At 53.0% G+C, this 26,252-nt stretch overlaps 1 protein-coding gene across 1 annotated transcript in view; it reads left to right on the top strand.

Annotated features, from left to right (window-relative positions):
* The first annotated feature begins 264 nt into the window (after positions 1–264).
* The window catches only part of PSMB9 (proteasome 20S subunit beta 9), a 56,028-nt gene continuing 30,040 nt past the window's right edge, over positions 265–26,252 (top strand). Inside the window, exons 1-3 of the mRNA XM_086920678.1 lie at positions 265–397; positions 19,187–19,254; positions 23,594–23,725. Of these exons, the coding sequence (XP_086776804.1) occupies positions 347–397; positions 19,187–19,254; positions 23,594–23,725 (251 nt within the window). The 5' untranslated portion in view covers positions 265–346. The remainder of the gene's footprint in view (positions 398–19,186; positions 19,255–23,593; positions 23,726–26,252) is intronic.

Here is a 26,252-nt window from a genome sequence, read left to right as displayed (position 1 = left end):
CAGGCGTGCTCCTGTACCGCGCTGTCTGGAGCTTTTCGTGCGGTGAAGTCAGCCAATGGTGTGTGAGTGCGTCTGACGCGTCACCAGTCTCTAGGCGGACGAACGCGCTGGCGGTGCGGTTCCGAAAAGGGGATTCCCAGCCCTTCCATGCACAGAGGGCGGAGGGGGATGAGAGCAGCAGATGGAATAAACAAACCTCCGGCGCCCTCTGCCGGCCGCCACGAGTACTGCACCATGAGCTGTAATGCATTCCATTCAGAAGGTTTCACTTTCACTTTCGCAGCCGAGGACAGTAGGAAGTGCAAGGGAGCAGGAGGGACAGACACAGGGAGAGGAGAGCGCAGACATGGAGGGCGCAGCCGACCCCTGGAGCACGGCCTGCGAGATCAAGACTGGGGTAAGAGGTGGGGGTGGGCGATCCCTCCTTGTGGGTCACTTTTAAAGTAACTTAAACTGTTCTCCAGTGGCAGGCACCGAGGGCGGCACCTCTGCCAGTCCGAGGCATCAGCTGCACCGCGAGCCCCCATGACTTGCAAGTATTTAAAATAAAAATAAACAAGCATTGGAAATGCAATAGGGCTCGCATTAGGAAAGTTTGAGCTATTGGTCTTATAAATGAATTTTTTTTATTTATGTGTTATTTTTTAAAATAGCTAAATTATTAGCGTTGTCATTTACAATGCCAACAGTTATAACTTTCGCAAATATGACACCTATAGCATTTGTAATGCAACATGATTTGTATTTACGTGACTTAGATGTATTGATATTACAAATAACAATGGCTTTTAATTTTTTAAAATAATTAATACTTAAATAATTTATTTAATTTGTAATGGCAATAGCTTAAACTTTTGTAAATAACTTTTGTGAAGATTATGTTCAGTGTTTTTAATGTGACGAAAATCCAAGAACAGAAGTGAAATATTAACATCTTTTTGTGATTTGTAATAAAGCGTGAAAGCTTGAAAACAGCTTGAAACATTGAAAGAACATATTTGAACCAGTGATGCTGTGGTTGCGCTGAGTGGTGTGTGCATCGGTGGAGCTTAGTGGGTGCATTGGTGGAGCTGTGTGGTGGGTGCATTGGTGGAGCTTAGTTGGAGCATCGGTGGAGCTGTGTGGTGGGTGCATCGGTGGAGCTGTGTGGTGGGTGCCTCGGCGGAGCTGTGTGGTGGGTGCATCAGCGGAGCTGTGTGGTGGGTGCATCAGTGGAGCTGTGTGGTGGGTGCTTCGGGGGAGCTGTGTGGTGGGTGCATCTGTGGAACTGTGTGGTGGGTGCATCTGTGGAGCTGTGTGGTGGGTGCCTCGGTGGAGCTGTGTGGTGGGTGCATCGGTGGAGCTGTTTGGTGGGTGCCTTGGTGGAGCTGTATGGTGGGTGCATCGGTGGAGCTGTGTGGTGGGCGCATCGGTGGAGCTGTGTAGGTGGAGCTGTGTGGTGGGTGCATCGGTGGAGCTGTGTGGTGGGTGCATCGGTGGAGCTGTGTGGTGGGTGCCTCGGTGGAGCTGTGTGGTGGGTGCCTCGGTGGAGCTGTGTGGTGGGTGCCTCGGTGGAGCTGTGTGGTGGGTGCATCGGTGGAGCTGTTTAGGTAGAGCTGTGTGGTGGGTGCATTGGTGGAGCTGTGTGGTGAGTGCATCAGTGGAGCTGTGTGGTGGTGCCTCGGTGGAGCTCTGTGGTGGGTGCATCGGTGAAGCTGTGTGGTGGGTGCATCGGTGGAGCTTAGTGGGTGCATTGGTGGAGCTTAGTTGGAGCATCGGTGGAGCTGTGTGGTGGGTGCATCAGTGGAGCTGTGTGGTGGGTGCATCAGTGGAGCTGTATGGTGGGTGCATCGGTGGAGCTGTGTCGGTGGAGCTGTGTGGTGGGTGCATCGGTGGAGCTGGGTGGTGGGTGCATCGGTGGAGCTGTGTAGGTGGAGCTGTGTGGTGGGTGCTTCGGTGGAGCTGTGTCGGTGGAGCTGTGTGGTGGGTGCATCGGTGGAGCTGGGTGGTGGGTGCATCGGTGGAGTTGTGTAGGTGGAGCTGCGTGGTGGGTGCATCAGTGGAGCTGTGTGGTGGGTGCATCGGTGGAGCTGTGTCGGTGGAGCTGGGTGGTGGGTGCATCGGTGGAGCTGGGTGGTGGGTGCATTGGTGGAGCTGTGTAGGTGGAGCTGTGTGGTGGGTGCATCGGTGGAGTTGTGTGGTGGGTGCATCAGTGGAGCTGTGTGGTGGGTGCATCGGTAGAGCTGTGTGGTGGGTGCATCGGTTGAGCTGTGTGGTAGGTGCCTCAGCCGAGCTGTGTGGTGGGTGCATCGGTGGAGCTGTGTGGTGGGTGCATTGGTAGAGCTGTGTGGTGGGTGCCTCGGCGGAGCTGTGTGGTGGGTGCATCGGTAAAGCTGCATGGTGGGTGCATCGGTGGAGCTGTGTGGTGGGTGCTTCGGTGGAGCTGTGTGGTGGGTGCATCTGTGGAGCTGTGTGGTGGGTGCCTCTGTGGAGCTGTGTGGTGGGTGCATCTGTTGAGCTGTGTGGTGGGTGCCTCGGTGGAGCTGTGTGGTGGGTGCATAGGTGGAGCTGTGTGGTAGGTGCCTCGGTGGAGCTGTGTGGTGGGTGCCTCGGTGGAGCTGTGTGGTGGGTGCATCGGTGGAGCTGTGAGGTGGGGGCATCTGTGGAGCTCTGTGATGGGTGCATCGGTGGAGCTCTGTGGTGGGGGCATAGGTGGAGCTCTGTGGTGGGTGCATCGGTGGAGCTCTCTGGTGGGTGCATCAGTGGAGCTCTGTGGTGGGTGCATCAGTGGAGCTGTGTCGGAGGAGCTGTGTGGTGGGTTCATCAGTGGAGCTGGGTGGTGGGTGCATCGGTGGAGCTGTGTCGGTGGAGCTGTGTAGTGGCTGCATCGGTGGAGCTGTGTGGTGGGTGCATTAGTGGAGCTGTGTGGGGGGTGCATCGGTGGAGCTGTGTGGTGGGTGCATTGGTGGAGCTGTGTGGTGCGTGCATCGGTGGAGCTGTGTGGTGGGTGCATCGGTGGAGCTGTGTAGGTGGAGCTGTGTGGTGGGTGCATTGGTGGAGCTGTGTGGTGGGTGCATTGGTGGAGCTGTGTGGTTGGTGCATTGGTGGAGCTGTGTGGTGGGTGCCTCAGTGGAGCTGTGTGGTGGGTGCATCTGTGAAGCTGTGTGGTGGGTGCATCGGTGGAGCTTAGTGGGTGCATTGGTGGAGCTGTGTGATGGGTGCATTGGTGGAGCTTAGCTGGAGCATCGGTGGAGCTGTGTGGTGGGTGCATCAGTGGAGCTGTGTGGTGGGTGCATCAGTGGAGCTGTGTGGTGGGTGCATCAGTGGAGCTGTGTCGGTGGAGCTGTGTGGTGGGTGCATCGGTGGAGCAGGGTGGTGGGTGCATCGGTGGAGCTGTGTAAGTGGAGCTGTGTGGTGGGTGCATCGGTGAAGCTGTGTGGTGGGTGCATCGGTGGAGCTGTGTGGTGGGTGCATCGGTGGAGTTATGTGGTGGGTGCATCGGTGGAGCTTAGTGGGTGAATTGGTGGAGCTGTGTGGTGGGTGCATTGGTGGAGCTTAGTTGGTGCATCGGTGGAGCTGTGTGGTGGGTGCATCGGTAGAGCTGTGTGGTGGGTGCATTGGTTGAGCTGTGTGGTGGGTGCCTCGGCGGAGCTGTGTGGTGGGTGCATCGGTGGAGCTGTGTGGTGGATGCATCGGTAGAGCTGTGTGGTGAGTGCCTCGGCGGAGCTGTGTGGTGGGTGCATCGGTAAAGCTGTGAGGTGGGTGCATCGGTGGAGCTGTGTGGTGGGTGCATCGGTGGAGCTGTGTGGTGGGTGCATCGGTGGAGCTGGGTGGTGGGTGCATCGGTGGAGCTGTGTAGGTGAAGCTGTGTGGTGGGTGCATCGGTGGAGCTGTGTGGTGGGTTCATCAGTGGAGCTGTGTGGTGGGTGCATCGGTAGAGCTGTGTGGTGGGTGCATCGGTTGAGCTGTGTGGTGGGTGCCTCGGCGGAGCTGTGTGGTGGGTGCATCGGTGGAGCTGTGTGGTGGGTGCATCGGTAGAGCTGTGTGGTGGGTGCCTCAGCGGAGCTGTGTGGTGGGTGCATCAGTAAAGCTGCGTGGTGGGTGCATCGGTGGAGCTATGTGGTGGGTGCTTCGGTGGAGCTGTGTGGTGGGTGCATCTGTGGAGCTCTGTGGTGGGTGCCTCTGTGGAGCTGTGTGGTGGGTGCCTCTGTTGAGCTGTGTGGTGGGTACCTCGGTGGAGCTGTGTGGTGGGTGCATAGGTGGAGCTGTGTGGTAGATGCCTCGGTGGTGCTGTGTGGTAGGTGCCTCGGTGGAGCTGTGTGGTGGGTGCATCAGTGGAGCTGTGTGGTTGGGGCGTCGGTGGAGCTCTGTGGTGGGTGCATCGGTGGAGCTCTGTGGTTGGGGCATAGGTGGAGCTCTGTGGTGGGTGCATCGGTGGAGCTCTCTGGTGGGTGCATCGGTGGAGCTCTGTGGTGGGTGCATCAGTGGAGCTGTGTGGTGGGTGCATCGGTGGAGCTGTGTGGTGGGTGCATCGGTGGAGCTGGGTGGTGGGTGTATCGGTGGAGCTGTGTGGTGGCTGCATCGGTGGAGCTGTGTGGTGGGTGCATCAGTGGAGCTGTGTGGTGGGTGCATCGGTGGAGCTGTGTGGTGGGTGCCTCGGTGGAGCTGTGTGGTGGGTGCATCGGTGGAGCTGTGTGGTGGGTGCATCGGTGGAGCTGTGTAGGTGGAGCTGTGTGGTGGGTGCATCGGTGGAGCTGTGTGGTGGGTGCATTGGTAGAGCTGTGTGTTGGGTGCATCAGTGGAGCTGTGTGGTGGGTGCATCGGTGGAGCTGTGTCGGTGGAGCTATGTTGTGGGTGCATCGGTGGAACTGGGTGGTGGGTGCATCGGTGGAGCTGTGTAGGTGGAGCTGTTTGGTGGGTGCATCGGTGGAGCTGGGTGGTTGGTGCATCAGTGGAGCTGTGTGGTGGGTGCATCGGTGGAGCTGTGTGGTGGGTGCATCGGTGAAGCTGTGTGGTGGGTGCATCGGTGGAGCTGTGTGGTGGGTGCATCAGTGGAGCTCTGTGGTGGGTGCATCGGTGGAGCTGTGTCGGTGGAGCTATGTTGTGGGTGCATCGGTGGAACTGGGTGGTGGGTGCATCGGTGGAGCTGTGTATGTGGAGCTGTGTGGTGGGTGCATCGGTGGAGCTGGGTGGTTGGTGCATCAGTGGAGCTGTGTGGTGGGTGCATCGGTGGAGCTGTGTGGTGGGTGCATCGGTGGAGCTGTGTAGGTAGAGCTGTGTGGTGGGTGCATCATGGAGTTGTGTGGTGGGTGCATTGGTGGAGCTGTGTGGTGGGTGCATCGGTGGAGCTGGGTGGTTGGTGCATCAGTGGAGCTGTGTGGTGGGTGCATCGGTGGAGCTGTGTGGTGGGTGCATCGGTGGAGCTGTGTAGGTAGAGCTGTGTGGTGGGTGCATCATGGAGTTGTGTGGTGGGTGCATTGGTGGAGCTGTGTGGTGGGTGCATCGGTGGAGCTGTGTGGTGGGTGCCTCGGTGGAGCTCTGTGGTGGGTGCCTCGGTGGAGCTGTGTGGTGGGTGCATCGGTGGAGCTTAGTGGGTGCATCGGTGGAGCTGTGTGGTGGGTGCATTGGTGGAGCTTAGTTGGAGCATCGGTGGAGCTGTGTGGTGGGTGTATCGGTGGAGCTGTGTGGTGGGTGCCTCGGCGGAGCTGTGTGGTGGGTGCATCGGCGGAGCTGTGTGGTGGGTGCATCGGTGGAGCTGTGTGGTGGGTGCATCGGTGGAGCTGTGTGGTGGGTTGGCAGGCCCATTGGCAGAGGTCGAGCCCTAAAAAGGGGAAAAAAGATGGCCACTGAGATTTTGAAAGGTCAGTCACAAGAGTAAATGCACCAGATTCTGTTACATAAGAAATCTTGCATTAGCAAAATGGGACTGCACATTAAAATTAAATCACAAACCCTGGAGTTTAAGATAATATCTGGTTCAATATTTTAAAAACGGAGAAGGACCGCGATTGTGAACGGACACACCAGAGAGCACAAGTTTAAGCAGGAAAAAAATCCAAGATTACAAAGCATTGTGATCACCGGTAGCGGCCACAGAGGAAATAAGTGAAAAATAAAAACGGCAGCTAAACAAGCAAGTTGGTATGAACCGTATTATCACTACAATAGCACAAAGTTGCAAGAAAAACAATCTACTTTGCAAGGTCAAGTCCTGTGAAAAGCATCTGCTGGGTGCCAGAACCGCCCCAATCAATAGACATACATTGCACACGTGCTAATAATACCAAGTCTAAACTACAAATAGGGGTAAAATTAACATAGCATTCTCTAATTCAGAATGCAGTACGAAGTCTCAAAACAATAAGAAAGAAACCCTGGATGTCGGATAAAGACCACCACCATGTTTTTTAAAAGTATTTCTTTAAAGAAGAATACCGGCAGGGAGCTTCCCAGTATAGTCCAACAGTTCAAAAGCAATCTACAATGGCAGAATAATACGAGAAAATCTGTACATGAAAAAACAAAAGAAAAGTACGGTCTCATGTACCATGATAGCATCTAATGTAAAGAGCTGACAATGACACCACTAAAAGCGAGACACACGGGGAGCAGCAGACTTTGATGTGCCGGCCGGCCGTGGGCAGTAAATAATTAGGGGAGGAGAAATGCCAGAGCGCACGCTGGGGAAAGCTTGTGGGAGGGAGGCTGGTGGCTTTGATGCTGTGCACGCGCTTTTTCACGGGCACAGCATCAAATCGCCCGTTTAGTTAAGCTCTGGATAAGCAATATGTCTCGACATCTGCAATGCTTGCGCATTGGCAGAGGTCGAGCCCTAAAAAAGACGCTAGACCTGCCAGTGTTGTAATAAAGACCCCCCAAGCTTTAAAATGCGATCTAACTTTAGCTTTTCATGAACATGCATTGTTCTGCATGAACGGATGCCAGCGGTAAACTGATATTTTTACCCACATCAGATAAATGTTACACATTAAATGCATTGCTGTATCTGCAACTTACTTTCTGTTTCATCTTGTCCTGTTTTAATTTCCATCCTTATAATGTTATCAATGAGTTCTAATTCCACCCTCTAGCCAGTACTTCATTTGTAAAAAGTGTGGGGGTTTCCTTGTCGGAGGCCACCGCCAACCGCAGTTTGCACAACACATTGCCATGGTACTTACACAACTACTAAGCCTCACACTGCTACAAGTGTGACAATTCAAGCTGCTCGAGGTCGCCAAAGCTTTAAGAATGGAGAATGGATTTTGTAGCGTTTGTGCTGGGCTAGCGCTATGTGAGCGGCCGTGCTACGCTAAATAACACAGGAGCCAGAATTGCTGCCTACACGTGGCTCCCGACTGCCCGCCGTAGCCACGCCTCTTTATTTATACACTCCCGCGTCTGACGTCACGCGTCAGCGCAGGGACGTTACGTCGGCGCGGGTAAGCTAGACTGCTGCCCTTGCGCCTCGGAACACTTCATTCCTTCTAACCTTTATCAAAACCGAACATTTTAAAGAATACAGTAAATTATTAAACAATGGATCTGTTACCGGTCTGTTAGTGTTCATTCAGGGCGTCAGTCCACCAGGTAGTCAGCTAGCTGGGAGGAGGGGGCTGGATTCCGCTGCAGTCCATATCTATCCTGGCCCCCCCTGGGTACCATCACCCTTGGTGTCCCCGGGATTGGGGTACTGTTTCCTCCAGCCGGAGGAAGCGGGCATGATATCCTGCTTTCAGGGGTGGCTGAAAACTGAAAGGTGTCTTGGCCCCTCGGGCCTTCTTCCTCCGAGATGTATGGATCAGTCTCTGGCTCCTCTTCCTGCTGTGGACTCGGGCTGGACGGTGTTGCTCCCGGTGAATTGCTCTGGTGTGCTTTCTTGAAGAATGAGGTGTCTCTGGTGACTGTTTCGGCTCCTCTCTGGGCTGTCACCATGGTGCCGTTCCGGTGAGTGACTGTCCACGGTTGATGTTCGAACGGGAGTCGGAATTTGCTTCCGGGGTAACGGTCCTTGACATAGACCTGGTCACTCGGTTGAATCATGGATTTGTGGGCTTCTCGTCGTTTGCTGGCTTGTTCATTGGAGTGAGTTCGATTTGCCAAGGCCTTTTCTTTGCTGGCCCGTTCGGGAACCCACGTGGGGTGGTTCGGGAGAGTATCCTTCACTATCCGGCCCATGGTCGACGCACTCGGTGCCGCCTCTGTTGTGACATGTGGGGTCATGCGATATTCTCTCAGGAAGCTGCAGATGGCCTTTTCTAGAGGTGAGCCATCTGCGAGGGCTATGCGGATGGTCTTATTGAGCGTGCGCATGAACCTCTCGACTTCCCCATTGGCCTGGGGCCAGCGCAGGGTTATTTTGCTATGATGGGGTCCCCAGCTCTTGAGGTACTCGGCAAACTCTTGTCCTAGGAAGGGCGGTCCGTTGTCTGTCTTGACTACTCCAAAGATGCCATGAGTGGCGATAGTCTTCTCGAATTTGGCGATGACTTCTGTGGCCGTTTGGCTTCCTACTATCTCTATCTCCGGATACTTGGTAAAGTCATCAATTATCACGAGCGCGTATCGCCCATCAGGGAGGTGTCCAAAATCTGCACTTACGCACTCCCACGGCCTCTGAGGGTTGTCTTCAGTCACGACTGGATGAGGGCGGTCTGGCGGCCCCGCTGCCTGACACCAGTTGCATGCTCTGACAGTTTCTTCCACCATTGGGTCCATGCCCGGGAACCACACCTTGGCTCTCAGCCGGCTCTTGGTTTTCACCATGCCTTGGTGTCCTCTATGTGCTAGTTCCACCGCTTGATGGGTTAGGCTGGCCGGCAGGACAAGGCGGGGGCCCCGTAGGAGGCATCCTTGGCTGTCAAGGGACAGTTCTTCTTTGATTCTCAGGATGGATTCCAGGGTTGCTTTCGCATGGGGTGTCCTCTTGCTCAGGGAGTCCTGGATAGGGTGCCAGTTTCCTGCCTGGATTGCATTGGCAACCAGTTGGAAGCATTCATCGTTCTGTGAGGCTTCAATGATGGACTCCAGGCTCATGGGCAGTGGTCGGGACCTTTCTGTCACCAACCGGACGTACTCCTCGGTGTCTTCCGCTTTTTCCCTCTCCTTCAGGGTGGCTTCTCAGGGGTGTCTCGACAGGTAGTCAGCGGGGTTTGTTGACCCTGGCTTGTACTCCACCCTGTAGTTGTACCCTTGTAGCTGAAGTATCCACTTCTCGATTCTTGGAGGTGGCTTTGATACTGTGCCGTGGAACAGGGGTAATAGAGGCTTGTGGTCCGTGGTCCCCGTGAAGGAGTGGCCGTACACGTAGACATGAAAGTGTCGGCAGGCCCAATGGATGGCTATGTCCTCTCTCTCAATCTGAGAATACCTCTGCCCCGTGTCTGTCAATGAGCGACTGGCGTAGGTGATGGGTGCCCACTCCCCGTTGCTTTGAAGCTGCGTTAGCACTGCCCCTAGACCGAAGGGGCTAGGGTCTACGGCCACATTGGTGGGCTTGGAGGGATCAAAATATGAGAGGGTGGTGTCCGCTGACAATGCTGCCTTTGTGTCTCGGAAAGCTTTCTCTTGTTCTGGGCCCCATTGCCACGTGGTGGCTGATTTGGTCAGTTCTCGAAGTGGCTTGGTGAGGTTGGAGAGGTCAGGGATGAAACGCCCACAGAAGTTCACCATCCCCAGGAAACTCCTTGCTTCTGAGACGTTTGTTGGGGCCGGGGCCTCTTGGACATCCTTTACCTTGTCTGGGTCCGGCGCTACTCCGTGGTCTGAGAAGGTATACCCAAAGAAACTGATTTTGCGCTGCAGGAACTGGCACTTTTCTCAGTGTAGGGTTAAACCTGACTCTTTGATTCCTTGTAGAACTCCTCATAGTCTTTGGTGGTGTTCTTCAATGGACGTCGCATATATGAGTAGGTCATCGCTCACGTTTAGAACCCCGGGAGTCCACTGAGGACCTCGCGGATGGTGTTCTGGAACACTTCAGCTGCACTCGAGATCCCGAAGTTGAGGCGCCGATATCGCCTTAGTCCTACATGAGTGGAAAAAGTGGTTATGAACCTTGAATCCGGGTGGAGTGGCAGCTGGTGATAGCCTGATCGAAGATCTACCTTGGAGAACCACTTCGCGCAGTTGAGTTCCCCAAGGATATCGTCTATTGTGGGGGTTAGGTGCCGTTCTCTCTTCACCGCTGCGTTCGGGAGGCGCATGTCCACACAGATGTGGACTTGTCCGGGTTGCTTAGGTTTTCGGGCTACTACGATCGGGGATACCCATGCGGTGGGTCCACTGACCTTTTCTATGATCCCTTGTTGTTCCTCTTCCACTTTCTTCCTTAGGTGGAACGCAATACGCTGATGCCTCAGTGCAACCGGTTGGACTGATGGGTCGATGTGGAGAGACACTTCCTTCCATTTTAGGCATCCGATGCCTTTGAACACATCCTCAAACTCTTCCATGATGGTGTCTAGTTCTTCTTCTAGTACTGCCAGAGCATAAGATATGAGTTTTAGGTCTTCTGCCGACAATCCGCTTAGCAGCATGCCACTGCCTTCCTTCGTGACATAGATCGTTGTGGCCACCATTGCCTCTTGGTGTTGTAGTTCTGTTTTGAAACACCCGATCAGAGGGATAGGCATTTTGTGGCCATATGCGAACACTCGGATCTTTGCCTCTCATAGTGGGGGCTTTGCCTGCAGTTGGTTGTACACGTTCGCCGCCATAAGTTCAAGAAACGCCCCGTGTCAATGGTGGCTCTCACCTCTTGTTGGTGAATCTTGATGCGGCATTTTGGAAGGCGGCGTTTCTTCCTTTTAGGTTGGTCGATGGCATATACGTAGTGGACTGGATAGTCTTCTGCGTCATCATCCATGTCTTCACTGTCTCCTCCTTCTCTCACCACATGTGCGGCCTCCTTCTTGGCTCTTGTGGACCTGCATACCGCCGCAAAGTGGTTCATCCACCTGCATGCGCTAAATTTCTTTCCTCTTGCGGGACAGTCTTGCATACGGTGTGGCTGGTCTCTGCAATATCCACACTCCTTCTTTTTGTCAGGTTGCTTTCTTCCGCTCGTTTTCATCCACCTGCATGCGCTACATTTCTTTCCTCTTGCGGGACAGTCTTGCATACGGCGTGGCTGGTCTCTGCAATATCCACACTCCTTCTTTTTGTCAGGTTGCTTTCTTCCGCTCGTTTGTCTCCCCTTTGGTCTTACCACGTTCACCTTTTCTGCCGTGTGAACTTGTTCGAGTTTGACAGGCCGGTGTAGGGCCGACTCCAAATGGGATGCTCTCGCCTGAGACAGTTCTTTAGACCGACCAAGTTTGAGTATGTCGGCGAGGGGTTTGTCGTCTTCTTGGAGTATAGCGACTCGTAGTTTGGACGAGAAACAGCCTTGGATGACCTGTCCTCGGATTTCCTCCTGTTCATCCCGGAATCTGCACGAGCTGGCTAGTTCGTTTAATCAGCCGTGGAAAGCGTCCAGCGACTCGTCGGCCTCCTGTTTCGCTTGGCGGAAGATGAACCTCTCGTAATCCTTGCTCGCCATAGGTTCAAAGTAGGCGATCAGTGCTGCGAGGAGTGTCTGGTATGTCTTCGGTGTGGCCTCCGTCAACGTTTTGTAGATGCGATGTATGTCCTTGCCACCGAGGTGTAGGAGTAGGGCTCTGCGTCTTTCTCTAGAAATGCCCGCTCCTTCAAAGTAGATTTGGAGGCGGTCTGTCCAATCCCTCCAGCGTGGGGTGAGGGAGGAAGGAGCTCCGTCAACCACGCGCTCTCACGACCTGGCTCTGAGGCCTCGGTGGCGATGCGTGTACCTGCTGTTTGTGGGTTGACTCTTGGCTCGAGGTGGCGGCGTGGCGTGCTGGCCTTACCCACTCTGTCGACGTGGGAGGCGCCGTATCCGTTCAATGGGCCTTGCCCTCGCCTCCTTTCTCCGTTTGCCGGCTGTGTCGCAAGCGAGGCCACTGTGCACGTGGCCGGGGTCTGGTTGTTGTATACCCCACTCGGTGCTCGAAATCGGAGCTTGCCGCTCGGAGAAATGGCTGGGTGATGAGGGCGTCATGTAGGTGATGAGGTGGGTTCTGTGGGACCCTCGTCGCCAGTGTAGCGTTTGTGCTGGGCTAGCCCTATGTGAGCGGCCGCGCTACACTAAATAACACAGGAGCTAGAATTGCTGCCTACACATGGCTCCCGACTGCCCACCGTAGCCACGCCTCTTTATTTATACACTCCAGCGTCTGACGTCATGCCTCAGCGCAGGGACGTTCCGTCGGCGCGGGTCAGCTAGACTGCTGCCCTTCCGCCTCGGAACACTACAGATTTGATGACAGGTATTTATTATTATTATTTTTTTTTGCAGTACTCGAAGGTATTGGAGTGCTTTACATGAGTACCAGTTACATTACAGATGGACACATTCATTTTTGTAGGCAGGGGGAGATTAAGTGATTTGCCCATAATCACGGCATGAAGAGCGACGCTGAGGCTCGAACCTCTTTCCCCAGCTTCAAGGTTGGCAGCTTTGGCCGTTATGCTGTTAATGTATTTGGCCGTTATGTTGTTAATGTATCTTGAATTAACAAAAAACTATTTTTCTGCTCATCTTTAAATTAGACAAACAACTCCACCACGTGGCAGCTGTCATAATTGCAGGTTCAAGCAGTTAAGTGCCGGTGCTGAGCACCAGAAACCACCGCTCAAATTAAGCACTGCCTCGAGCTGAAAGCTACTGTTTCAGAATGCCAAACCGTTTTTTTTTGCAAACAATAAATTAGCTTATGTTTAATTCTGTGTGACTAGCTGGTGTGTCAATTTTTTGGCAGGACTCTGGGTCAAAGACCTAAAGTTTGGCACTTTTATCTACAAAGGGGCACATAGGTTAAGTCCATGTTTCTAAGTTAAACAAGCATTGGTAGAATCAATAGGTCTGGCCTTATGCATACCTATTTTACTTCAAGTTATTACTAGATGTTACTCTTGAGTCAGATGCAAAGCCTAAAGTCTTTAATAAGGTTCCACTCCTTCAACCAATCAGTCAGAGTTTTGTAAAGCGCACTACTCACCTATGAGGGTCTCAAGGCGCTGGGGGTGGGTGTGAGCGGCTGCGTTGGGGTCATACGGAGAGCCAGGTCTTGAGGTCCTTCTTGAATTGGTGCAGTGTCGGGCTCCATCGGAGGTGAAGGGGGAGTCCATTCCAGGCCTTGGCTGTGAGGTAGGATAAGGATCCGGGTACTGTAGAAGCGTGGTGCGGTGGCTTCCAGACTTTACTAGCTTTTCTTCTGGAGAAAGAAGCAACTACTTAACAAATCTTTGACAAAGCTGCAATACCTGAAGTTGCTACTAGAGAACCTCCAAGTCAGATCCAACGGCTTGAAATCTTCACGAAGCTGTAGTACCTTAAGTCATTACCACATATCCCTATACATTTTTGCAATTATTTTTTTCTTCATGCAGGTAAGATGGACCTGAAAAACTCAAGTTGTTCATAGTTGCCCCTCTCAAGTCAGATGCAAAAGCCTGAAAACTCTTTCACAAAGCTGCAGTTCTAGACACCCCTCTTGAGTCAGCTCCAACTGCTTGAAGTTTACAAGTTGCAGTATCTCAGGTCGTTACTTGATGTCCCTATCAAATCAAATGCAATTGTTTTAAGTGGCCTTCACTAAGCTGCAATATCATATGGTCTGTCATCAGTGTTGTAATAGCACGCTTATCACCCATGAGGGTATCCAGGCGCTTTGTGGCTGGTATGCGAGGGCATCCATGGAGAGCTTACTGTAAGAACCAGGTATGTAGCTTCTTGCAGAAGTCAATAAGAGAGGAGGCAGAGGCTCTGAGGTTTGTGGGAACTCTTTCCAGGTTTTATGAGCCAGATATAAATAGGCACCACCTCCTCCTCTCACCTCCTCCTCTGCTTTTGTGTACGTGTGCGATGTGCGCTAGTGAGAGTCCGACAGAGTGAATGTTTATGAAAGATTGGTGGAAATTAATGTGGCTATTCAAGTAGGCTGGGCCTGTGTTGTGGAGTGCTTTATAGGTGTGGGTGAGGAGGTTGAAGTGTGCACGCTTGTGTATCAGGGACCAGTGAACTTCCCTAAGGTGTGGTGTGATGTGAGCACGACGCATGAGGTTGAGAGCTAGTCTGGCTGCTGCACTTTGAATGGTCTGCAGTCTTCTTGTGAGCTGGTTGGTTATCCCTGCACACAGGGTGTTCCTGTAATCTAGTCTGTTAGTGAAGAGGGTTGGGGGATCGTTTTCCTGGTGTTGTACAGTAGCCACTTGAAGATTTTTTTCAGTATCCTTAGGGTGTTGAAGCAGGACGAGGCTTCTGTGTTGACTTGGGCGGCCATGTCAAGTTTGTGGGCTCATGATTTTGCGGTTTCTTGATTGTGGGCGAAGTGTTGTGGTTGGACTGAGGTCTGTGGGCACCCAGGTGGAATCCCATGGTGAGGTGTCTTTCCGAAAGACTACCACTTCGGTCTTTACAAGTGTTTTGTCTGAGAGGGACGGTATCCTTTGCGTGTCGTCTGTGTATGTGGCATGTTTATCTTGTGAGTCCGTTTGATATTAACCAGTGGAGTCACATGGATGTTGAAGTGTTTTGGGCTGAGCGAGGAGCCCTGTGGGACAACAGATGATTCCCCGTGGTTCAGAAGAATATGGGGCGTGTTGACAGTTTATGTTCTACCGGTGAGGAAGGAGCAGGCCCATTTGAGGGAGTCCTTGGATATCTGCTCATGAAGTCATAGTTTCAGAATGGGATTGGAGGTGGTGTTGAAGGCTGCTGATAGGCTTAGAAGGATGAGGACTGCAGTTGCCCCCCATCGAGGATCGTCCGGGTGTCGTCCTTTGCTGCTGTGAGGGCCGTTTCAGGCTGAGGTTAGGTCTAAATCCTGATCATTTGGCATCCAGAAGCTTCTGATTGGCGACGTGGTTGGGGGGGCGTTTGTTGATGGCTTTTTCCAAGACCTTGACTGGCTCACAGAGGAGGGATATTAGTCTGTGGTTGGCAAGTTTGGTCGGGTCTGCCAAGGTTTTTTTTAGGAGGGGGGTGACGGCAGCATGTTTCCAGGAAGATGGCTGTACTGATGGAGGTGGAAAGGATGGGAGTTAGGGCATCGCTCCTTTGTCGAAGGTGTGTGTGATGGTGGCAGGATCTACATGGGCATAAGTGCTGTTTCCCAGGTGCAAAATTCTTAGTTGTGCAAAATTTTAAAAGACATTTTTTGTGCCAGCAAGTCTTTTGCTGAAAAATGTGTTTTCTTTACAAGTTTTGCGCACCGGTGCGAGTTAGGGGGCGCAATACTTGCCATGCGCTGGCAATCCACTCTACGCCGCTGAGTGTAGGATCTTCATGATTGCTATGGTTTTCTCTGTTCTAATGGTGTCCCAAGTGGTGATTGTGTTGTCTTTGTTCGGCACCGGGAGACTTCTGGTGAGAGTAAGGGGCCCCGGTGCTAGGCAACATTGCTGTATAGGGTTGTGATCTTTCTGCAAAAGAAATTAGACAGGTCGTTACACAGATCTTGGTTTGGGTTGATGTTGCCGCTGGCAGCTGTGGGTGTGGTGAAATCCTTGTTGATTGTGAAGATTTCTTTGTTGCTGTTGGAGCTTGCACTCGCTCGTTTGACTAGGGCCTTCCTCTTAGTCTCTTGGATGAACTTGTGGTACCTTCTCTGGGCGGCTTTGAAAGCATCTTTCTATACTTTTCTTGGCTGGTTCTCCATTTCCGTTCTAGTTGTTTGCAGTGTCGCTTGGTCATTCTGAAGTCTTCCATGTACCAGCTCTCTTATGTTCATGTTTTTACTGTGTGGCTTCATTGCTTTGGGGTCAGAGTGTTGACGCAGGTGGTGATACACTTCTTGAAGTTTTTGAAGGTCGGGTGCTTGTGGATTTAAATATACTGCAAAATCGAACAGTGACGATAGAGTGCAGACATATCGTTTATACACTCTCATGCAGTAGTTAAGCTTCACAGTTCTTATTGTTTAGGGGATCAGATGACCCTCTTAGTAGCCAGTACTCTATGTCATTTTATTGCTGATGCAATATTCGAGTTGGTAGGTCAGTGATCGTAATGTCCCAGTATTGACAGGACTCCAATGTCCATAATGCCTTGCAACTGTAAATAGACATCATTGCAACCTTACTTTTAGCACACAGTCATTGAATGCCTTGTTTTAGTCGTTGTGTTGACTCACCAGGACCCTCGTATGGATTGCTGAGAGACTCCTGCCCCCAAGAATCCACCTTCCATAAGTCCTGCTCTGTGGTGGGAGTCCATCCAGGTGTCGGCTTTGAATTCCTGGCAGTGATGTCCTACCTCCAGTCCTTTGGCTGCCTGAGGAGCTGCAGCCTCCAAGCAGCTTCCACGAGGCGCCTCTTCAGTGCCCAGAGGCGGTGGTCCATTGTCACCTTCACTGAACCAGTCCCGCATCTTCTGTCTTACCTCTCGTCAGTCACATCCGAGGATGCTGCCTGCACCGAACCTTCTCAGACCTCAGGCACAGCAGCAACCATCTTCAGTCACACAACCAGAATGGCCTTATTTAGGGGTGTTAGTGTCCAGTGAGACTGGAGCTTTCTGATCCACATTATTTACCAACCAGTGTGACACCATTACCTATCTGAGTTCAAGAGGTCATTAGATTCCAGTTGGGACAGTAATTTACTACTGGTAACCTCAGTACTGTGCTACCAGACCCCAAAATGTATTGCCAGGCACTCCCCTTCAACTCTTGACTCTTGGGCCCATCAGAGGAGGCCATGAAGCTTGGAGACTCAGAACGCTGTGTACTATAGACCTGCCTAATAACAAAATAACTGAATGTCCATACACTGTTTTACTTTTATAAAGACACCAGCAGCCCGTCCCGACGTTGTCCGGGTATGAATTGCTGCCGGCCAGTAGTATATTGTTTTGTAGGATTTCGTTTTGATAGCATTTCTTATCTGTGACAGGCCTGTGACACGCTCCGATTCACAGTGCACTGCTGATGCACTTAAGAGTGCGCGTTCAGTAGTGTGTGAACTCGAGTTTCCCTACTTTATTTTTCCTTGCAATATTATATAGCGCGAACTCGACAACATGGCATGAGCACAATTTACATTACAGAAGAACACATTCATTTGTGGTAGGCACGGGGAGACAACGCGATTTGCCTGGAATCACAGGATGTTGAGCTGATGCCGAGATTCGAACGTAGCTCCCCAGCTCTAAAGTTCGCAATTCTAGAACTTGTGGCGGGAGGTGTGTCTAAAAGTGTATGTCGGTGCTGGCCTTCAATGAGAGAGACCTGTGCATTTTTCAAATCGGTGGTAAAAAAATATGAGTATGTTGCTGGAGATGTGGGCCGCCGTGCCACCAATGTACTTACTGGGGGAGGGTAAACACCCATTATTCCGCAACTTTCTTTCCGCATACCATCACTCCGCATACTTTCATAACGAAAGTACCATGACTCCGCAATGCCATTATAACGCATGGCATTATATTTTATATGCTTTTACCAAGCATACATTTACAACAAAATTCGTTGTAAATGCATGAATGGTAAAGGCATGCATTTTTTAAAATGTTTGAATAAGGTAAGTATGAGTATATGTTTTGGGGTACTGAGGTATATGTTTTGGGGTGTCTGGGTATTTTAAGGGTTCAGATATAGTTTTTGGTTATGGGGTACAGGGGTAGTTTTAGGGTTTAGTATGGGTTTTGGGGTACAGGGGTATTTTTAGGGTTCAGGGCTAGGTTTGGGTTTTTGGGTATAGGGGTATTTTTAGGGTTCAGGGGTAGGTTTGGGTTTTGGGGTACAAGGGTATTTTAAGTGTTCAGGGCTAGGTTTGGGTTTTGGGGTACAGGGGTATTTTTAGGGTTCAGGGCTAGGTTTGGGTTTTGGGGTACAGGGGTATTTTAGGGTTCAGTTAGGGTTCAGGGGTAGGTTTGGGTTTTGGGGTACAGGGTTATTTTTATAGTTCAGGGCTAGGTTTGGGTTTTGGGGAACAGGGGTATTTTTAGGGTTATGGGGTAGGTTTGGGTTTTGGGGTACAGGGGTATTTTAAGGGTTTAGGGCTAGGTTGGGGTTTTGGGGTACAGGGGTATTTTAGGGTTCAGGGGTAGGTTTGGGTTTTGGGGTACAGGGGTATTTTTAGGGTTCAGGGCTAGGTTTGGGTTTTGGGGTACAGGGGTATTTTTAGGGTTCAGGGGTAGGTTTGGGTTTTGAGGTACAGGGGTATTTATAGAGCTCAGGGCTAGGTTTGGGTTTTGGGGTACAGGGGTATTTTTAGGGTTTAGGGATAGTTTTGGGTTTTGGGGTGCAGGGTATATTTATAGGGTTAAGATGGGTTAGTGTTTAAGGGTGTTGGGGTATTTTAAGGAGTAAGGGTGGGTTATGATTATGGGGTGCAGGGGTATTTAAAGGGAGCAGGGTGGACACCCGGAGCTGGAATGTACAGAACCTGGGAAGAAAAAACAATGAAATATCGGGCACAACGCTCACTTTTTTTTCTCCCTAATCCCGCGCCCCGCACACGCCCCCAGCACATGCCCACAGCACACGATATGAGACATGGCATGAAGGGCGGAACGTACCACACGCCCCCATCGTTTGTCAAGCTCCCAGCACACGCCCACAGCACAACGCAGACACGCTCACAAGGGACTACTTTGCTGGCACGGTTCTTTTACCTTTTAAATGTATATGGTGGGCTTCTGCATAGTCTCAGAGGTTTGGGCTCTCTCTTTATTATATTAGTATGGATAGATAAACTAAGTAGCAGACAGAATATAAGGACACACGAAGAAAGTGAGAGCCATCGCTTCTCTCTAGCCAGACGTCCGCCTCCAAGCGCAGGCGCTGTATTAAGGTTGGAAGCACTGGACTGTCCCTCAATGATGAAGTCTGTGGTCAATGTTAAACTATGAAGATGTTTGTGCCTCGTCCCAGCGTTTACGAGCATAGAACCAAGGTTGGCTTTGCTAACATGAGAGTGGGCTACCAGGTTGTTGACCATTTTCTTCGATGACGCGGTTTCTATCGCGTCCTCTCAAGCACAGCTCCCAATGGTTTGGCAACGCACAATCTCATGGTCTCTCCCTCAAAACAGTTCTTTCCCAGGTAGGATTGACACATTCCAGAGGTGAACTGTGTCCCTATGTTTGCTGAGATTGTTGCTGCTTCTCTGAGTTGCAATGTTTATTTCTTCCCTCTCTCTGCAGACGACCATCCTCGCCGTGGAGTTTGACGGCGGCGTTGTGGTGGCCTCAGATTCACGGGTGTCTGGGGGGTAAGTCACACTTACAACTCATATAGAAATCATAGATTTCAGCAATAGCTGCTTAGAATGTAAAGCCTGGTGTGAAATGTTATAAAACAAACCTTCAGAAGCTGTTTGGAAGACATCTTCTACTACTATAAGTCACAGAAAGCCACCACTAAAGGCTGGCAGCAGAAGACACGTCAATACCAGGACGGGGTGAGACATTTTAATATACCATAATTCAACCCTATTTGACACAGACCTCTAGGGAAATCGACGGTGATTCTAATTAGATGGTGACGTATCAAGCACCATTCCCAAAAGCCTTTTAGGAATATCAGTGGATGAAGTGTCACTCTGACAGACACCTGCTCACCAGCCTTCTGAAGCCGCTCTCTGAGCTGTGACAGACACCCTCCTCTCCAGCCCCCTGAAGCCACTCACTGAGCTGTGACAGGCACCCTCCTCTCCAGCCCTCTGAAGCCGCTCTCTGAGCTGTGACAGGCACCCTCCTCTCCAGCCCTCTGAAGCCACTCACTGAGCTGTGACAGGCACCCTCCTCTCAGGCCCTCTGAAGCCACTCTCTGAGCTGTGACAGGCACCCTCCTCTCCAGCCCTCTGAAGCCACTCACTGAGCTGCGACAGACACCCTCCTCTCCAGCCCTCTGAAGCCACTCTCTGAGCTGTAACAGGCACCCTCCTCTCCAGCCCTCTGAAGCCACTCACTGAGCTGTGACAGGCACCCTCCTCTCCAGCCCTCTGAAGCCGCTCTCTGAGCTGTGACAGGCACCCTCCTCTCCAGCCCTCTGAAGCCACTCACTGAGCTGCGACAGACACCCTCCTCTCCGGCCCTCTGAAGCCACTCTCTGGCTGTGACAGACACCCTCCTCTTCATCTCTCTGAAGCCGCTCTCTGAGCTGTGACAGACACCCTCCTCTCCAGCCCCCTGAAGCGGTTCTCTGAGATGTGACAGACACCCTCCTATCCAGCTCTCTGAAGCCACTCTCTGAGCTGTGACAGACACCCTCCTCTCTAGCCCTCTGAAGCCACTCTCAGAGCTGTGATAGACACCCTCCTCTCCAGCCCTCTGAAGCCCCTCTGAGCTGTGACAGACACCCTCCTCTCCAGCCCTCTGAAGCCCCTCTGAGCTGTGACAGGCACCCTCCTCTCAGGCCCTCTGAAGCCACTCTCTGAGCTGTGACAGGCACCCTCCTCTCAGGCCCTCTGAAGCCACTCTCTGAGCTGTGATAGACACCCTCCTCTCCAGCCCTCTGAAGCCGCTCTCTGAGCTGTGACAGGCACCCTCCTCTCCAGCCCTTTGAAGCCGCTCTCTTAGCCGTGATAGACACCCTCCTCTCCAGCCCTCTGAAGCCGCTCTCTGAGCTGTGACAGGCACCCTCCTCTCCAGCCCTCCGAAGCCCCTCTGAGCTGTGATAGACACCCTCCTCTCCAGCCCTCTGAAGCCGCTCTCTGAGCTGTGACAGGCACCCTCCTCTCCAGCCCTCTGAAGCCCCTCTGAGCTGTGACAGACACCCTCCTCTCCAGCCCTCTGAAGCAGCTCTCTGAGCTGTGACAGGCACCCTCGTCTCCAGCCCTCTGAAGCCACTCTCTGAGCTGTGACAGACACCCTCCTCTCAGGCCCTCTGAAGCCGCTCTCTGAGCTGTGATAGACACCCTCCTCTCCAGCCCTCTGAAGCCACTCTCTGAGCTGTGACAGGCACCCTCCTCTCCAGCCCTCTGAAGCCGCTCTCTGAGCTGTGACAGACACCCTCCTCTCCAGCCCTCTGAAGCCACTGTCTGAGCTGTGACAGACACCCTCCTCTCCAGCCCTCTGAAGCCCCTCTGAGCTGTGATAGACACCCTCCTCTCCAGCCCTCTGAAGCCCCTCTGAGCTGTGACAGGCACCCTCCTCTCCAGCCCTCTGAAGCCACTGTCTGAGCTGTGACAGACACCCTCCTCTCCAGCCCTCTGAAGCCCCTCTGAGCTGTGATAGACACCCTCCTCTCCAGCCCTCTGAAGCCGCTCTCTGAGCTGTGACAGGCACCCTCCTCTCCAGCCCTCTGAAGCCCCTCTGAGCTGTGACAGACACCCTCCTCTCCAGCCCTCTGAAGCCGCTCTCTGAGCTGTGACAGGCACCCTCCTCTCCAGCCCTCTGAAGCCACTCTCTGAGCTGTGACAGACACCCTCCTCTCAGGTCCTCTGAAGCCGCTCTCTGAGCTGTGATAGACACCCTCCTCTCCAGCCCTCTGAAGCCACTCTCTGAGCTGTGACAGGCACCCTCCTCTCCAGCCCTCTGAAGCCGCTGTCTGAGCTGTGACAGACACCCTCCTCTCCAGCCCTCTGAAGCCACGGTCTGAGCTGTGACAGACACCCTCCTCTCCAGCCCTCTGAAGCCCCTCTGAGCTGTGATAGACAGCCTCCTCTCCAGCCCTCTCAAGCCCCTCTGAGCTGTGACAGGCACCCTCCTCTCCAGCCCTCTGAAGCCACTGTCTGAGCTGTGACAGACACCCTCCTCTCCAGCCCTCTGAAGCCGCTCTCTGAGCTGTGATAGACACCCTCCTCTCCAGCCCTCTGAAGCCGCTCTCTGAGCTGTGACAGGCACCCTCCTCTCCGGCCCTCTGAAGCCCCTCTGAGCTGTGACAGACACCCTCCTCTCCAGCCCTCTGAAGCCACTGTCTGAGCTGTGACAGACACCCTCCCCTCCAGCCCTCTGAAGCCGCTCTCTGAGCTGTGATAGACACCCTCCTCTCCAGCCCTCTGAAGCCGCTCTCTGAGCTGTGACAGGCACCCTCCTCTCCAGCCCTCTGAAGCCCCTCTGAGCTGTGACAGACACCCTCCTCTCCAGCCCTCTGAAGCCACTGTCTGAGCTGTGACAGACACCCTTCTCTCCAGCCCTCTGAAGCCACTCTCTGAGCTGTGATAGACACCCTCCTCTCCAGCCCTCTGAAGCCGCTCTCTGAGCTGTGACAGGCACCCTCCTCTCCAGCCCTCTGAAGCCCCTCTGAGCTGTGACAGACACCCTCCTCTCCAGCCCTCTGAAGCCACTGTCTGAGCTGTGACAGACACCCTCCTCTCCAGCCCTCTGAAGCCGCTCTCTGAGCTGTGACAGGCACCCTCCTCTCAGGCCCTCTGAAGCCACTCTCTGAGCTGTGACAGGCACCCTCCTCTCAGGCCCTCTGAAGCCGCTCTCTGAGCTGTGATAGACACCCTCCTCTCCAGCCCTCTGAAGCCGCTCTCTGAGCTGTGACAGGCACCCTCCTCTCCAGCCCTCTGAAGCCGCTCTCTGAGCTGTGACAGGCACCCTCCTCTCCAGCCCTCTGAAGCCACTCACTGAGCTGCGACAGACACCCTCCTCTCCGGCCCTCTGAAGCCCCTCTGAGCTGTGACAGACACCCTCCTCTCCAGCCCTCTGAAGCCACTGTCTGAGCTGTGACAGACACCCTCCTCTCCAGCCCTCTGAAGCCGCTCTCTGAGCTGTGACAGGCACCCTCCTCTCAGGCCCTCTGAAGCCACTCTCTGAGCTGTGACAGGCACCCTCCTCTCAGGCCCTCTGAAGCCACTCTCTGAGCTGTGACAGACACCCTCCTCTCCAGCCCTCTGAAGCCACTCTCTGAGCTGTATGAGGCTGCGTGGGCCACCAGCAGGCGAGCAGCTGGGCCCTAACAAACTATAAATACTGCTCAGTTTCAAAAACTCTGAGCAATCATGCAGTCTTTTCTTGACTCACAAAGAGTTTTGAGGAATTCGTTTCAAATATGCTAATAATATATGTAAGTATTGTATAAACTGGCGGCAGAACACTGCCGCCAGTTTAGCTGCAGTGTTCTGCCGCTAAACTGGCGATAATTTTAACGCCGTTCTTGATAATATGCCCCTAAGTTTCTATCCTTTGTCCAGGATATACTCTAATGCTGGGTGTAGTAGTAAGCAATAACCGCTATCTAGAGGTCATTCCTTACTGCCCGTGTATCTTGGATATATGATGCACCCCGTGGCTATGCACAGTTTGTTCCTTTGGGTGGTGCAGGACCCTGAGAGCTGGGCAGGGATGGGGGTACCACAGAGGTCAGATCTCAGTTTCTTTTTTGGGGTGATGGGTACCAGAAGTCAGATATCACTGTATTTTGGGGTGATACACCAGCCAGAGAGCTGGAGCAGGGATGCCACAGAGGTTGGATCTCCATTTGTATCTTGGGGTGACGTGGCCTCGTAGGTCAGATCTGAGTTATACTTTGGAGTGAGTGGTACCCTATAAGCCAGAGTTCAGGCCCTTTTGTAGTCACAATGCTGTTAGGTGTTGGGGTGAGGTTCATGCAGACCTTTAAGTGTTAACTAATTAATTCTGTCCCTCTCCCCACCTTTTCAGAGACTCAGTGGTGAACCGAGTGTTTGACAAGCTGGCCCCCCTTCATGAGCGTATTTATTGTGCCCTCTCGGGGTCTGCGGCCGATGCACAGGCCGTGGCGGACATGGTGAACTACAGCCTGGAGCTGCACAGGTGAGAGGTTAGGGGGAATTGGGGGTGCAGGAATGCTGATGAGTATCTTCTCTGTCCAATTCCCTTGTCTTTTCCTAGACTTGTCTCCCTAACTTGGCTTCCCGCCCGGTCGCTTCCACTCTGTGTACCCCTACTATTCACATTATAAATGAGTGAGTGTTAGAGAGTTGGTAGTACTTACCTCAAATCGAAGCACCTTTAGGCAGCGTGTGTAATGCTTGGTTTTTCATTTGGGTACTGAGGTGGGAGGTAGAGCCTTACAGAGGGTAGATAATATCATCTGACACTGGTGATGGGCACATCATTCAGAACTAGTGCTGCAAAGTAATACCGGGCCCCGACAATATCTTAACAAACCAAAACATATATCCAAACCTTGCACATCACCCTCACCCCTCTCCTACATGCAAGAACAGAACGCTCCTAAGACAATACAAAACACAACCACAGAGCTGGACTTCAAAGCCTCAAAGCAACAAAGCACAGAGACCAAATTGAAAAAAAAAACACGATGTCTCTGAGCGAAGTGGCTAGAACCTCTTAGTACCGTCCCTTCCTCTAGGAAACAGGCTATCACATGTCTGTGGAGAAATCACACACAAACAAGATCGACTAAGCCACCAGCACACCTCATTAATATTCCATCACCTCCTCACCTCAAGAGCCAAAGCCCTGCAGTGAAACCAAGTGCATGCTCCTCAACTGCAGATCTGCAACCCAGCAAGCAACTGAACTAGCAGAAGTCATCCTGAACCACGCATGGATGTAGCATTCACCACAGAAACATGGCTCAATGAATACTTTTACCGGATAATGGACACACCAGTCCAACCGGGACTCTCACTCATCAAGAAAGACAGGAAGGAGCGCCATGGTGAAGGCATTGCCATTATGCGTTCGAGGCATGTGGGCTGCTGAATTCATATCTGTGCATTGATCGCCGCCTAGTGTTGGGTCCGGATGATTGCACATTGTTGTCCTGGAAGAGTCTTCGAAGTATCACGAGATAGGTGGCTCCTCCCCTGGACTACAGTGCGCATGGGCATCGACTCCATCCCCAGATTGTTTTTTTCCGCCATTGGGTTCGGATGTCTTTGGTTCCCTCTTGTCGGAATCGATAAGTATTAACTTAACTTTGCTTAAGACCAAAAGGTCTTTAGGACTTGCGTCGGTATTGTCTTGCGTTCGGCTTCGCAACTTTCCTCGGCTCCAAGCCAAGCTTGTACTTCTGCGTGCTTTCGGTGCGGAAGGGCCTAGTCGACGCTCCAGACTCTTCGACCATCCATCATGGAACGAAGTCCATTCAAACGATGTCCAGTGTGTGCCTCGAAGTACCCACATATCGACGTCCACCCGGTGTGCAACAAGTGCCTGTCGCCGGACCACGACGAGGCCAAGTGTATGGCCTGTTCCAGGTTCCGGTCCAAGAAAACACTCAAGCTCCGTCGAGCTGCGCGCCTGGAGGCCCAGCAATCTGCACCGCCACCTACGGACATTTTCGATGCTGGGGAAGTCGAGGATGAAGATATCCAGGACATCTCGGAATCTAACCCCGCGTCGGAGGTCGAGGACGACTACCACGCAGAGACCGAAGATTTCGGTGAAGTCGTCGAGGAGGTAGGGGACGACGACGGGGCCCTTGCCACCGTGGAGGATTGCTCGGACGAGGAGCTTCCTTAGACTGACTCCGGGGCCGTACAAATAAATAAGGCCCAGGTCGAGGGATCGCCTTCGGGCCTTACCCAAAACCTTGTTGTGAGTTCCTCGGCCCCGCCTACTGGCCCAGCCACGGACATTGGTACCAATTCACTCCCGGTAACACAGAAACCGAAAGTGAAATCTACCGTCTCGACGCCAGAGATATCGAAACCGAAAGTGCGCATCGCATTGGTCGGCTCGAAGACTTCGGAGGCCTCGGCGCCGAAGAAATCGAAGATGGCAGTCGAGCCGAAGAGCCACGTCAAAATGGCCGACCCGAAGGCTACTACATCGAAGCCGAAGGTTAAGGGGTCGGACGCAGCCGCATCGGCGCCGAAGACTGTCGACGCCACCAAGGGTCGACTCGATCACAAAACAACGGTCGACGACCCCAAGAAGTCTCTTACCGACACGAAGAAGCGGCCAGGCGACCCGAAGTCCCTCTCTGCCCCGCTTCCACACGACAAGGCCAAGGGAGCTGCGCTGAGTGCGTCGACTCCGAAGGGAACCTCGTCGGTCTCCACTCCAAAACCAACCGCTAAGGACTCTGTCGAACCGGCGCGTCCATCCGCCGCGTTCACAAAGAAGGTTACGGAGTCCCTACAGCGCATTAGGGACGGCGCCGCAGCTGTCGAGCCGAAGGACCCTACGCCAGCCAAGCCTCTGGAGAAACCGGCGAAGGCGCCCACGCCGATCCTTTTCACCTTGCCGCCTAAGACAGCGCCGAAGGCTTTCGCTGCTAAACCGGGGGCCGGCGTGCCCGAAAAGGTGTCTTCGACGCCAAAACCGTCGTTGGTGGTCCTCGGGCCACGGCCTCGACAACTGGCAG

The sequence above is a fragment of the Lissotriton vulgaris genome, chromosome 5 (assembly GCF_964263255.1).
Source record: "Lissotriton vulgaris chromosome 5, aLisVul1.2, whole genome shotgun sequence".
NCBI classification, from domain to species: Eukaryota; Metazoa; Chordata; class Amphibia; order Caudata; family Salamandridae; genus Lissotriton; species Lissotriton vulgaris.
This window is presented reverse-complemented; position numbering and strand designations above follow the sequence as displayed.